At 39.7% G+C, this 14445-nt stretch overlaps 1 protein-coding gene across 1 annotated transcript; it reads left to right on the top strand.

The window, feature by feature from the left end:
* Positions 1–8052: 8052 nt before the first annotated feature.
* Positions 8053–14115, top strand: LOC307145971 (E3 ubiquitin/ISG15 ligase TRIM25). Its single transcript, XM_079849657.1, has 2 exons — positions 8053–9052; positions 11758–14115. Exons 1-2 carry the CDS (start codon positions 8309–8311, stop codon positions 12637–12639), a joined length of 1626 nt encoding a protein of 541 aa, XP_079705783.1. The 5' UTR covers positions 8053–8308; the 3' UTR covers positions 12640–14115.
* The last annotated feature ends 330 nt before the right edge of the window (positions 14116–14445 follow it).

Below are 14445 nucleotides of genomic sequence, written 5' to 3'. Positions count from 1 at the left end.
CAGTATAAGAGGACACGATATGAAGGAAAAAGCAGTTAGAAAGGGCACAAGTTGTTTACTGACGTTGCTAATATGAGCACCATGGCTTAATGTATTAGAGCATGTGTTTTAACCACTAATATCAGTTATGAAAGATGCACACATTTAAAGGTGATTATTTAATATCATACAATGTGCATGTACAGTGAGTGACCCACTCTGTCACAAAGAGTTGGAGCCACTTTCACTGGCATTTTAGCTTGTTTAGATTCGCACCATGGTGGTCCCAGTCAAAATCAGCCTCCGGAGCGAGGTCCGATCACATGTCCCTCCCACACCGCACCTGCGTCTGATCAAGACGTTTATACGCCACAACGTCACCGAAACTCTTTGACAGGAAATAAACAGCTTAGGGGTACCGGAGTTATGGAGAAACTATACGACGGCTGATATAAACAATGGTGCGCTGGAGGAGTTTTGGACAGGAGTGAATTAGACTTGGGTCAGCGATAGTAACACAGGATCCCCTGGTGGAAGTGGTACTGTGGGTCCACAAGCCTCTCGAGTCCACTGAGATCTCTTCAGCAGGGCAGACACAGGAGCGTTAGCATGTGCATGTAGAAAAATACTAGCCTGACACACAGACACAAATCATTTCTTCAAAAGGAGTCTGTTTGAAAATGCATGTGACACTCGTTCTTCTTTCGGTTTATCTTTTGTTTAATTCAGAAGTGCATTAAAATTTTATTCACACAATGGCTTGAACACCTCTTCTATGATGCGTATGGTTTAATTCCTGTGTTAAAATTAATTTAGATTTATTTTGGAAATGCAGAGAGAAATGTAGAAAGAAAGGAATGCAGAAAGAAAGAAAACCAGAAAAAAAAAACAGAAAGAAACACAGAAAGAAAGAAATGCAGCAATACAGAAAGAAAGAAAGAAAGAAAGAAAGAAGAAACGCAGAAAGAAACACGTAAAGAAAGAAACACAAAAATGCAGAAAGAAATACAGAAAGAAATGCAAAAACCCAGGAAGAAAGAAACAAAAAACACAGAAAGAAAGAAAGATACGCATAAAGAAAGAAATTCAGAAAGAAGAAAAATGCAGAAAGAAAGAAATACAGAAACAGAGAGAAACAAAAAAAAAACGCAGAAAGAAACGCAGAAAGAAAGAAATTCGGAAAGAAAGAAAGAAATGCAGAAAGAAAGAAATGCAAAAACAGAAATAATGCAGAAAGAAACACAGAAAGAAAAAAATGCAGAAAGAAAGAAAAAAATGCAGAAAGAAAGAAAAACAGAAAGAAAAAAATGCAGAAAGAAAGAAACAGAAAGAAATGCAAAAATGCAGAAAGAAAGAAAGAAAGAAAGAAAGAAAGAAAGAAAGAAAGAAAGAAAGAAAGAAATGCAAAAATGCAGAAAGAAAGAAAGAAAGAAAGAAAGAAAGAAAGAAAGAAAGAAAGAAAGAAAGAAAGAAAGAAAGAAAGGAAGGAAGGTTTGGTTTCTAAAATGTCATGTGGTGCGACTTCCCCAAAATTAAAGATGTTCATGAATTATTAATTCATGATATTTGAAAACTTTATACATTGGATAATGTATATATAAAAACTTTTTTTAAAATAATAATTTGTGTAAGGAAAATGTTTTTAAGTTGATGGTGACACTCAAAGCCATACAGAAAGCCCGAGGAACAGCCGGGGAATCTGTCACTGACCCAGAGACACTAACCATGAGCCTTCATGCCTTCTCTGAGCAGTTCTTCACATGATGCACTGATGCAGCTGAACTGATCACACTGCCAGTGTGTGTGTGCTAATACTGAACATGTGGTCATGCTGCCAGCAGGACCAGAGGTAAGAGCGACACGAGTGTGACTGTGGCAGGTTTGGTTTCCTCAGACCTCTCACCTTGCGTGCTACCACGTCGTTGCCTCAGTAACGTGGAGGAATTTCTGCCGGGGAAAAAAAACAAAAGGCCCGCTCTCAAAAAAAAAAAAAAAAGAAGAAGAAAAAGAAAAAACCACTGAGAGAGGCCAAGAGAAGAAGAAGAAAAAACGAAGAGGGAAAAAGCAAAGCACTGGTCAAACAGAACCATATGGGAGAGTGTGGGGCTGGCTTTGATCTTGGCCCGCCGCCTGATTGATGCTGCGCATTTCATTTCCTCGTCAAGGCCGTGACATAATGTTTCACTAACACTCGAGACCCCTCGCCCTCCTCCTCATCTCATCCCCTCATCTCTCGAATCCCCCCTGTTTCCACCTCAAGCCCAGCGCTCCTGCCTCGCTAAACAACACGTCCGTCAACATAGCAAAGCATTCCAGGCTTTAAAACGCTCTCTAACGCGACGGTCCGCGGAAATCTCTGGCCTTAATATCTCCAGCAGGGCTGACAGAGGAGCGTTAGGAGCGTTAGCATGCGCACACACTGGGACGAGTCTCTCCGTATGGGACGGAGGACATCTGCGGGACTCGCGATGACCTCACTGTTGCTAGCGTGTGGAAAAAGCGGTGTCATAGATGAAAGGCTTTCGCAATCTGTGTTTGTGAGTTTGTTGCTACTACTATGACAATGCAGACATAACAAACGCCTTTGTTAACCCTATGTAAATCACCGCTGGTATTAGAACATAATGGGATCAGATGAAACTTAAAAGATACAACACGATTGCTTTAAAAAACACCTGCCTAATTTTTTTTTTTTTGGAGCATTGATCTCTGTGAGTGCTGTTTTCTAAATCAAAACTACAAATCTTTTTCAAGATATCTAAATATGCCTTTATGCAGTTTAAAGAGTTAGTTCACCCCAAAATTTAAAATTGTCTTATGATTGACTCACCCTCAAGCCTCATCCTATATGACTTTCTTCGGTCAGCCAAACACAATCAGAGTTATATTAAAAAATATCCTGGCTCTTCCAAGCTTTATAATGGGAGTGAATGGTCACTTTGATTAAGTTTAATAAGTTTTAGAAGTACAAAAAGTGCATCCCTCCATCATAAAAGTAATCCATATGACTCCAGGGGGTCAATAAAGTCCTTCTGAAGTGAAGCGATGTCTTTTTGTAAGAAAAAAAAACTTTATAAACTATAATCACTGGCTTCCGGTAACGGCCGTACGCGAGTCTAGTTCCGGCGGAAGAGTGACCTCTGACCCGACGCATGACGTAGGATGTAGGAGTAACGTAAGCTCAGGTAAGAGTCGACGCCTCTCGCGGTTCAAACTAATAGAGCTGAGCAACAAACTCAAGCTCCTCCCACATTTATATAAAAAATTCTCATTTTAGATTTCTAATTCTTGACCAGTGTTTTGTTTTGCTCTTTCCTCTGCACTTCCGCGTTTATCAATCGTATTGTTTTGAATGGGGAAAAGTGAAACGATTAATATGGCGGAATAAGTCCCGCCTTCTAAAAAAGAGCCAATCAGAGATTGGTAAAGTCATCGCATCACTGCAGCCGTTAGAAGCTGCGGTTCCCATAGAAACAGTCAGACACACTTCCACTGCGCATTAGCTTGATCCAGCCTGAAAAATTATGGTTTGATTTGAGCGTTTAGAAACAAAATTTACGAGACAGTTGTTGTCAGGTTTCATTGGTGATTTCAAATATAAAATTTAATCGTAAGCTTGGCGAACAGTTTTGGAGAATTTGATGTTTCCAAAGAGACAGGAGCTGCATTTGATGCCCAAGAGGCATTTCAAAGATGGCCGCCGAGTGAAATGACTTGCCTTAAAGGGACTTTGCTCGTGTACGGCTGTTACCGGAGGCCAGTGATTATAGTTTATAAAGTTATAAATATGGATATTTTTCTAACAAAAACGCATCGCTTTGCTTCAAAATGCCTTTATTGACCCCCTGGAGCCGTATGGATTACTTTTATGATGGATGGATATGCTTTTTTAGGCTTCAAAAACTCAGGCTCTATTCACTCCCATTATAAAGCTTGGAAGGATATTTTTTAATATAACTCCGATTGTGTTTGGCTGAAAGAAGAAAGTCATATACACCTTGGATGAGGCTTGAGGGTGAGTAAATTATAGGATAATTTTCATTCTTGGGTGGACTTACCCTTTAATATGCCTTCAGATAGGTTGAGGATAACCAGCGTGAAGCACCATTCATCAGAAACGCATTGAAATTCATCTGATTTTAGTTTTTGTAAGCGGCACATGAGCAGATGAACCGGCCCTTTATGTTTTCAATTGAAGTTACAAATGTATGTTTTTCTTACGCAATCCATTCTCACTTCTGCGATGAAGGCGGACTGTGACACTCTATTGTTCTTCTTCTTGTGGCGACCTTCGCTCACCTCTCTCTCCAGAGCTCTGGGTCACCTCCACACATCTGGGAGCCATTTCCTCCCCAAAGGACTCACTTCCTGTGGGCAGACGCCGAGGAGGAGGGGAGCTTCTGCCTAACATGGAGGTGTTTCTGCGAGAGGTCGTGCTGGGATCAGCGAAAAGGTGAGATCGAGCCAGTTCCAGGTCATGAGAAATCTACGTCTGACCTCTACGGCGTTATTTTTAAAGCAACAGTCCAAAAATGAAAATCCTTTCATTATTTACTCACCTTCATCTTATTCCTGCATGATATAAAATAGCATTGTTGCTATTTTGTTGGTGGAAAGTTTAAAGAATCTTCACACAGATCTTTTTGTCAAGCTCCAAAAAAAAAAAAAAAAAAGTTATGGTATGGCTTCATATGGACATATAAACTGATTTTATTGACAGTTTTTGCAGGTGAACTCTTCCTTTCATAGAGCACTATGTATGAACAATCCTCAGTTTAAAGCCTTTTAATTGTTTTTGCAATTCAAATGCAAGTTGTCATAAGTGTCCACTATCGGACTGCTCTGAACATTCATAGATCCATAAAACATGCTCTTATAAATAAATACAGACTTTCATGAAATGAAACATCCCTGATTCTGAGCTCATGAAGTATATTTACATTCTAAAAACAGCTTAATTATTAGCGTTCAAAGCATTAAAATGCCAAAGGCATCATAAACTTGATCTTCATTAGCTGACCAAACATCAAACTAAAGCAAAGTCACACGGCACAGACACAGTTTTAAAGATCTAAACAGATCTGTAAATTCTGATGGATATTGGATAAATAGCTTTGGGCTTTTGTTCCGCACAGGCGGAATTTCCTTAAATTCGTTTTGAAGCTGCGTCTCCAAAGGACCTTTTAATGTCTGCATGGGCATCTGGTTTCTGCCCGATTCAAGATGGGTTCTTTTCATTCAAGTCTTATGTAAATGCTTTTGGACAAAAATAACTGCCAGGCCGGAGGATTCTTCCAATAACCCCATCACACCATATGTCCGATGCTCTTTATCACTAATGCATCACTTCAGTCTTCCAGCAATCTGGATGATGAGCATAACCGTGCTATTAACAGCCCGTATCAGCTAGCACAAGGAAAACATGGATCTATGGTCGATGAACAGAGGATTCATATACACTATTAAAAAAACAATATGAACTGTTCTTATTTTATTTGAACAAAACTACTGTACTCTTGGACTTATTGCATGATAGTGTATACTGTACTATCACTACTCACATTTGTCTTGACATTTGCAATACAAATATTTACACACACACACACACACATTAAAATGAGCACAGTTCATCATGCCACCTGCAATGGACACGACGTCAGTTTTCAAAATTAAAAAGTACATAACTTGATTTTTAATCGCAAAAATGCAAATTCTGTGATCATTTCCTCACCCATGTTGTTCCAATCATATATGACTTTCTTTCTTATGTGGAACATAAATAAGATATTGTGAAATATGTCTGTGTTTTTTTGTATATACAATGGAAGTCAATGGTCACCAAAACGGTTTGCTTACCAACATTCTTCAAAAAATCTTCTTACATGTTCCACAGAAGAAACAAAGTCATTTTGGGTTTGGAACGACATGAGGGCGAATAAACGATGACAGAATATTCATTTTTTTGAGTGAACTATCCCTTTAAGCACTTCGCAAACCTCTAATGACCAAGTCTGACATATAAGACGCCATCAAAAAGGTTAAACTACAAAGAATGAACACAGAATTGTTTCCCTGAATGTACTGCAGTCTAGCGCACCTTTGTTTCAGAATTTTTTTATTACAGCCTAATTAAATTTAAGAGGCAGCACTGTGTGGTAGCTTGTGGGGAAAGGCCCTGCTCCGTCGGGCTCATGTTTGTTCCTGTGGGAGGAGGGGAGCCATACGTTGATTTAATAGCGTTTCCACTTCAAAGTGGACGTTATTGCTGGGTTAGGGTCCCCTATTACCTGCAGAGCCCACGGATGCTTTAACAAGCACTGAGGAAAGGAAAGGCCTCTTTGAATACTGAACCCCTGTTTAAACTGGGGCTAAACGAGAATTACAATTCCATCCTTCTTATAACTGTGGTTTATACACACACAACACATGCACATTTGCTTTTTTATATCATAGTATGACTTGACTGTTGACTTGAAATTAAGCAAATTAATATAGACTAACCCTAATCCAGTCACTATCCCTAAACATTTGGCAAATGTGAAATTCTCTAGTCGCTAGTTTTCCTCATTACAAATGTAGGTTTTACATTTGTGGGAACATTTGGACACATAATGAGTCCACGTTGAAAAACTAGGATTTTGTTGACTTTAAACCTGAAAATAAACCAAACATGAAGAAATATTTGTGAATCTCTTTGTACAGACGAGCAGATGTTCTTGCGTCCACTAAAGCACAGAGATGATCTTTGGATCAAATCAAAGCAAATCAAAAAGACTTGTACATGTTGGTTTTTCAAATAAACTTTTTACCCATATTGATTTTATTATTAATAAATTAGAAATTATTGCAAAATAGAAGCATTTTCACTAGTGATGTCAGACTTTGAAACCCTTCCTTTATGTCATCCTCTGAATCAGTTCTAAATAAAACAGAAATCAACTGATTAAAGAAATATTAGTCTTTCATTGTGATGCATCAGATATGTATCAGACCACAAGATGGCAGACATGTATGACAGTGAGAGCGGCGTTCTGCCTTCACTCCCAGCTGCTCCTTAACGCCCAACTCTGAGAAGACAATGGACCAAGAATATATTTCAGGCGGCTGGTTGCGATGAGGATCTTGTTAAAATTAATGAATAACAAATACACATTCTATCTTCAGCTGAACCTGACAGCCAGTGATTATCATGCATTTTTTATTGATTGGAAAATGCAGATTTTGACTGTATTCCACGAGACACGTTTCAATTCAAACCGCTTTTGACTGAACCTGATGCACAGATTTGCATTGTTCTACTGTTATGATCATTCTGCTTTTGTACATATCTCACCATGGCTTTGGTTCAAGATTCCCTGCAGCAATTTCACATTCTTTCTGAATCTCACAAGATGACAACAGTGAGAGGATTTTGCTCTTTGATCACAACACCTGGACGTCTCCCACAAATCAAATGACAGCAAGACTTCCGGGGGATTTGAGATATCCTACAGATGGCAGGTTTCTCCTGAGCGAGCTTCAGTTGTCTTGACTTATCTTAAAAAAATACTTCGGCACTTATCTGAGTCTTGAGGTTTTCTGTAGACATGTAATGCACTTACATTTGACGCTTAGCAAACCTTAGTCTTTTGACGTGTTCTGACAGGACTGATAGTGAAATAAATGTCCTGTTACCTATTTAAAAAGGTCATGAGTCATGAGCAAACGTATTTATTCATCTTTACATGACAATCTGTGATTAATACAAGAGATGCATTTAAGTGGTGAAAGTGAAGCATTATGTCCTAATCTGTTTCAGCACAATCAAAAGCATTTGATTTCGATTCCCTCTCAAAGGGGCCATAGCGTGACTCTCAGTTTCAGACAGTCAGATCCTTTCCTTGACACAAGTACCAAACTTTTCTGGTTTGTGCAACAGGATGAAGCACTCTCAAGGTTTTCAGATGTGGCACAAAAGGAGCCTCACACGGAGGAATTAGTGTTTACCATAAACATCAAGAAGCATGGCACATGTTCTTTGTAAAAACGTTGCTTTCATTTTTATTTTGTTCCTCTGGTTTCCTTGGTTCTGATCAACATGCACGGATATCCACAGGGCTTCATTTATCCATTTTTAATTTTCCAGTAGAGGTTGTTGTTTCATTCATAAACATTGTCAGTTGCTATAATTCTCGTGTTGCTGGTAGAACCAATTGCATTTCTCGGCAATGCCTTCTTTACCTGGAATGTTGCAGTACAGGCTCAGAACAAGCTATACCAGTAACCGCTCCGATGTCCCTCAGTTCTCAAAGTCAACACACAGAAGTGCCTTCACTAAGAACCTGTAGACATGTCTCTTAGTAAACCTGAGGAGCGTCTTGCTTTGGAGTTGAGCTGTCCGATCTGTTTGCAGCTGTATCGTGATCCTGTAACCCTTCCTTGTGGACACAATTACTGCCTGGGTTGTATACAAAATGCTGCCCACGCAGAAGATCCCAAGTCCCCGAAACGTTGTCCGGAGTGCAGGGAAGAGTACGGCAGCCCGGACACTCTTCCCAAGAACTTCAAGCTCAGCGGTATCGTGGATGGGTTCCTGGCAGCCACTTCGGACGGCGGACTGAGAGTAGGCCCGACGGTGCCATGCGACCATTGCCTGGACGATCCAGTGGCTGCGGTGAAATTCTGCACACGCTGTGAAACGTCATTGTGCCCCAGCCACCTCAAGAAACACGAGGAACAACACCGATCGCTACATGTCTTAGTGGGGCTGCCTGCAGAACGGGATGGGAAGAGGTGCCCGGTGCACTTGAAGGTTACGGAGTACTTGTGCGCGCAGGAGCGCCTGTTCCTCTGCTCCGAGTGCTTGATGGAGGGCACGCACCAGCACCACGAGGTGCAGACGTTCGAGGTGGCGAAGGGGGAAATGACGAGAATTCTTGAGGAACTGGGCAAGTCTGTGTCTGACAAGCTACAGATGACAGAAGCTCTGGTGAAAAGCGCCAACGAAGGACCTCCAGACAAGGCCGAAGATAAGCTGGTGGCCAGGGCAAACATACTGCTGGAAAACATGACTTCACTTATAACTACATACAAGGTAAGAATGATAAAAAAGCAAGGTAAAATCATGCCACTTTAACTAGTTCAGTTTGATGTGTTTAGACAAAATGGGCCCTATTTTAACCCCCTGGGGTCGGCGGTATCGCCGGCGATACCAGCTCGCTTTTTTTTTTTATCAGTTCAAAAGAGATTAATTTTGCTCTGTTGACTTTGATATTACAAACACGTTTCATACATCAATCGATTCTGTTAAATGTGTATTATTTTTGTGTATACTCACAATAAAAACAAAGTGTTGTGCTTTTTGCCAAATAAAGAAAAATAAACATGATGTGAGTTCTGCTTTCTCTCTGTCAGTGAAGTCCATTCTGAAACGCGTCTGAAAATGAACAATAACTCAGCGAATACTCAGTCAAACAGACATACAGACACACAGGCATGAAGCTTGAATTCTCTTCTTTTAAATGAAGTAATTTATATAAAAAACAAATATTCTCATGTTCTCATGTTCATGTAATCTGTAAGAAAAGAGCGAGATGTCAGTCGTTCTCATCTCATCTAATTATTTTTAATGTGACTCCGCCCACGGAGAGCGCGTGCTATTCAAACGCAAATGACTGAGGCAATCCTGCAAACCTGTGAACGCCCCCATATCAGCTCGAGAAAACACAAGTTTAATCAGATCATGGTACTTGTTTACACCGTCTCGCGGCGCTGTGAGGAATAATAATAATGGAAAATGTACCCCAAAAGTGCTGGTATTTCGAGGAGCAACGCATCCTGAGAATATGTAGTACGTTTTTTTTCCTTCTCAAGTGAATCGCGTTTCTGTGTGTGAATGAATGAAGGGCAGAGATGCGCGCTGTTTACCACAGCTAGCAAAAAGATGTTTAAATTTGAATCGCGTTTCTGTGTGTGAATGAATGATGATGTTTTAGCAAACTGTATTGCTATACTGAGATGAGTAAAAATCGACTGAAATATGTTGAAATAAAATGTAGGCTATTTGTATAAGCAACGTATTAAACTGCAAATTAACATTTATATGCCCTGATATTTCATAAAAACAACGTTACAGTCAGGCGAAATATGAAAGACAACATTTTGTTGACTAGATTTGGGTACAGTTTTTACTGTAGAATATACTGCCACATCAAATAAGCTTTTGTTTAGCAATTTCTGCTCATATGTTATATATATATATATATATATATATATATATATATATATATATATATATATATATATATAAAATACTATTTTTGTCAAAAATAAAGTCATCAACTAAGATGTTAGCTGTTCCAAATGTTGGCTATATTCAAACTAATGAATACATGATAAATTGTAGGCCTATAATCATTTTTTTACAAAGAAAGAGAGTACACTTGAAATATTGTTGAAATTGTAATTATTGTTGTAATTGTAACCTTTTTAATAAAAAAAAGCAAGACTATTTTCACATAATTTTGAAGCCAGAACTCGAAGCAACAACATTCATTAGTCAAAAGTCTTGTGGACACATATTTAGTATGAGTTTTGTTGTCTTATTTCAGCAACTTTCATTTTTATTTTTTTCAATAACCACGCATAAACATTATTCTCTTAAAAATACAAACATCTACATTCATGTTGATCATATATTATGGTAGCCCTGTTTGTGCTATATTGAGTGAATTTACACCTTTGCCATTATCATGTTTATAAATAACTGAAAAAAGCACAAATGTCAGGGCATGTCAAAACATCCCAAGGGCCCCAAAAACACCTTAGACACCAGAGGGTTAACGATCTAAGCGCATGATCTAAAGCGCACGGCGCAAGCACACTTAGTGCGTGTCTGAATCCACTTTTGCTAGTTTAACGACGGGATAAATGGTCGGCGCTCCCGGCGCATGGTCTAAAAGGGTTGTCCCTATTCTCTTAATGAGTAATGGGTGTGTTTTGGGCGTAACGTGCAATAAACCAATCAGAGTCTCATCTCCCATTCCCTTTAAAAGCCAGTTGCGCTCGCGCCATGGCGGATTCACTATTTACATGGTGGGATTTGTAAGCGGAAAAACTGAACGTGTCTCCAGAGCGCAAATGGATCTGCTCGTGCGCGGGGTTAAAGCGTCCAAGCAAACCATCTACGGGACAAGCCGGATTCACCATATCTTTATGTACACAATAATAATCTTTTACATTGTAATCCTTTTATTTTTTATATTTGGCAAGTTTGTGTGTGGCTGCGTGTCCCTGTGTGTGTAATAAGCAGAGTGTGTAATAAGCAGAGTGTGCACGCGTTGTGGACCCACCTATAGGCGCACATTACTAACGCGCTCTGTAAATAACAAAAAAAAAATTGCGCCATTGGCTTTAGACCAGGTTTCAGTTGGTCAATGGCTCAGTCTATTTCAAATGAAAATAGCAACGCGCCAACAGTGCGCCTAAACACACCTCGTTTTCAGACCAGCCGCCCATGGGCGAACAAATGGGCGCAAATGCATTTGCTATTTGAACAACGTGGCACAGGACATGATAACTGCGTCAGGCTTAAACTAGCAAAAAACACTTGCGTCGGGCCTGGCGCCGAGTGTATGATGGGGCCCAATGTGTGTGATGTGTCTCTTTTCATTTTAGTAGTAATGCCAAATAAATGTCACCCTCACTTATGTAGAGAGCAACAGATCTAGACCAGTGCTGACGACATACAGTCATGCTGAGGTAAAGCACATTAACACTATTTATATGTGATGTTTTAAGAGTCGTATGACCACCGAGATGGACGACAAGCTTCATACGCGGGACAAAAGCTGGCAGGCCAATCTATCCGATTTGGAGGGTTGTCTACACCAGCTGCGGGAAGCCCAGCAGTGCACCAGCGATGTTCTCAATCAATCCTCAGAGTTTCTCTTCATCCAGAACTACCTCACCGTTGAAGCAAGGGTCCGCCAGGCTGCTAACGTCACCATTCCCGGTCTACCTTCCCAAGAGTCCTCCGATGCCAAGCAACTGCGCTCTGTGCTACGTACAGATGCCTTCCACGCCGAGATGAGTCTTCTGTTGGAGTGCCTCCATGGCATAATGAACCCTCTAGACCTGACCTTCAACCCAACCACGGCCAATCCCAGCCTTCTGCTGTCCACCGATCTCAAAACAGTCAAGCAGTCTGCAGGAGTTAAGAGCAGTAATGCCGGAGATCACAGTGAGCGCTTCTCCTCGGTCAGTCAGGTCATGTGCTCGCAGGGTTTCTCCACCGGAGTTCACATGTGGGCGGTGGAGGTCGGCCCCGGGTGCGCGTGGTCCGTGGGACTGTGCTATAAAAGCATCCCACGTAAAGGTGACCACAGCAGGCTGGGGCATAACACCAGCTCTTGGAGGTTGCAGTGGAAGAGCAAGAAGCTGACGGCGTGCCATGACTCGGCTAATGTGGTCGTGGGCGACGGGCTGATCATACCGCCAAAGAAGGTCGAAGCGACCCTGGATTACGAAGGAGGAACTATTGCATTCCACAGCTCAGGTCAGGGAGGCCGAAAGCAGCATCTTCATACGTTCAGTGCCATGTTCAAGGACACAGTGTATCCTGCATTTGGGCTCCACTCTACCTCTGGAGATTCATGGATAACTCTTTTGAGTGGAGTTTAACTGACACGAACATGCTTTCATTATGTAACATTCTTGCTTCATTCTCTTTGTCCCTTTATCATTCCTAATGCATTAGTATGCCTAAACCTGTACCCCTGGAAAGGATAGCCTTGGAACGTCATGCACATTATATTTACTAAAGAAAAAAAAACTTAGTAGTACTTATAAAGATATATAAAGACTTAATTTACCAATTGAAAATGTACATATGCTAATCAAGCATTCATTTTTCTGGCCGTGGCCTGAGAATTCGAGAGGGCACGTGTCCCCTCAGTTTGATTTGGCATGATGCTTCACGAACAACAACTATAAGCAAAGCAGACATTATTACAAATTGACCCTTTGCTGACTGACTTATTTTAAAGTTTGAATATAATGTGTGTAACAACCCCTGAAAACAGAAGAAACTGAATGGGTTTTGTTTGAATACAACCCAGAAATCTTGTTTCTTTGGCCTGAAGTAGGAGTCTTTGAAGAAAAGAGATTGTAAATAAAGTAACACCAGCATAGACAGTGTGTTTTATCCAGAGCTCAACTCTTTCCATGTCTGAGGAAAGAAAGAAAAAATCAAATTCAGATGCTCTTAAAGAAACAGAGCATGGGTATTATATTACCAGTGAGTTTGATAACATCTCTGGGGTATTTTTGCTTGTAGTTTCACGTAGACTAATGGGAATATGTAGTGACAGGAACGGCACCCAGAATGTGAGCTATGCATGTACACAAGGAACATTATGCTACAGAACAGCATTCTTCAGGGCCATATTAGACGATTTAGATCATGTTTTATTAAATATGCGTACAAATTTATTTTATTTATTAAAATGCCTGTATAGTCTGTATGCTTAAAAAGTAATGTACATCACCTTCTTGTCCTGTAAAACAAGAAATACTTGTTTACACCTTCCCCGTCACACTATTATAATAGTTTTGACTCATGTCAGTCTGTGTTAAACAATTTCCCATAACAATTATCTCTCTGCTTTTTCCTTATATAATTTGAAGATAAATCTGAATATATGTAGAGGTTATCTAGACATTATGTAAAGCACTGAAGATACTGGATGCAGATTTGTTATGTATGAGCTGATTAAACTTAAGACTCTATATATATATTTACATGCACCAATGCTAAATTTTTCTTTATGCCATAATCATTTGTTAACAAACAAGTATTCATTACTTCAATGAGCTCATTGTTTCTGCCTTAAATTATTACATTGTTTAAATGAATACATTTTTAGCTAACTGTTGTTTGTATATGAACATTCCTGAAATACAGTACATAACTTTGACAGTCACCTCTGATAACATCTCTCTAAATTGTAATGCTGACACGTTCATTTTCTGTAAAGCTGCTTTGAAACGATGAGTATTGTGAAAAGAGCTATACAAATAAATGTGAATTGAATTGAATTTAGACTCATTTCTGGATGATTGCGCCTTTACTGTTAGACGTTTATGATTATTTAAACTTCCAAGCCAGTTTTTTCTCTCTTTCCTCTTTTCTTTTTTGAGAAACAATTTCACTGGAACCAATCATTCACATTGTGTTTGGTTTTGTCATAGTTTTAGCTGAATACATTTTACATCACTTGAATGGCTCTGACTTATAAATTAGTTTATCCTGTAAGATTTCGTTGTTGTTGTTGTTGTTGTTTATTAAATGATAATACAGTATGGCATTATTTGATCTACAACAGCACCATCTACTGGTTAGAGACAACTTTTTGTTCTTGATACTCTAAATAAAATTGCAATAAATTCAGTTATCCTCACTTGCGCTGGTTATAGTATACATTTTAA

The sequence above is a fragment of the Squalius cephalus genome (assembly GCF_949319135.1).
Source record: "Squalius cephalus genome assembly, chromosome: 18".
Classification (NCBI taxonomy): Eukaryota; Metazoa; Chordata; class Actinopteri; order Cypriniformes; family Leuciscidae; genus Squalius; species Squalius cephalus.
Note: the sequence above shows the minus strand (reverse complement) of the source record. Positions and strands in the feature narration are given on the sequence as shown.

What these genes read in the sequence shown, in the direction of transcription:
- LOC307145971 (XM_079849657.1), top strand. Translation starts at nt 8,309, where the DNA reads ATGTCTCTTAGTAAACCTGAGGAGCGTCTTGCTTTGGAGTTGAGCTGT. An exon ending in CACTTATAACTACATACAAG is followed by an intron (nt 9,053 to 11,757) that starts GTAAGAATGATA and finishes TGATGTTTTAAG; the next exon opens with AGTCGTATGACCACCGAGAT.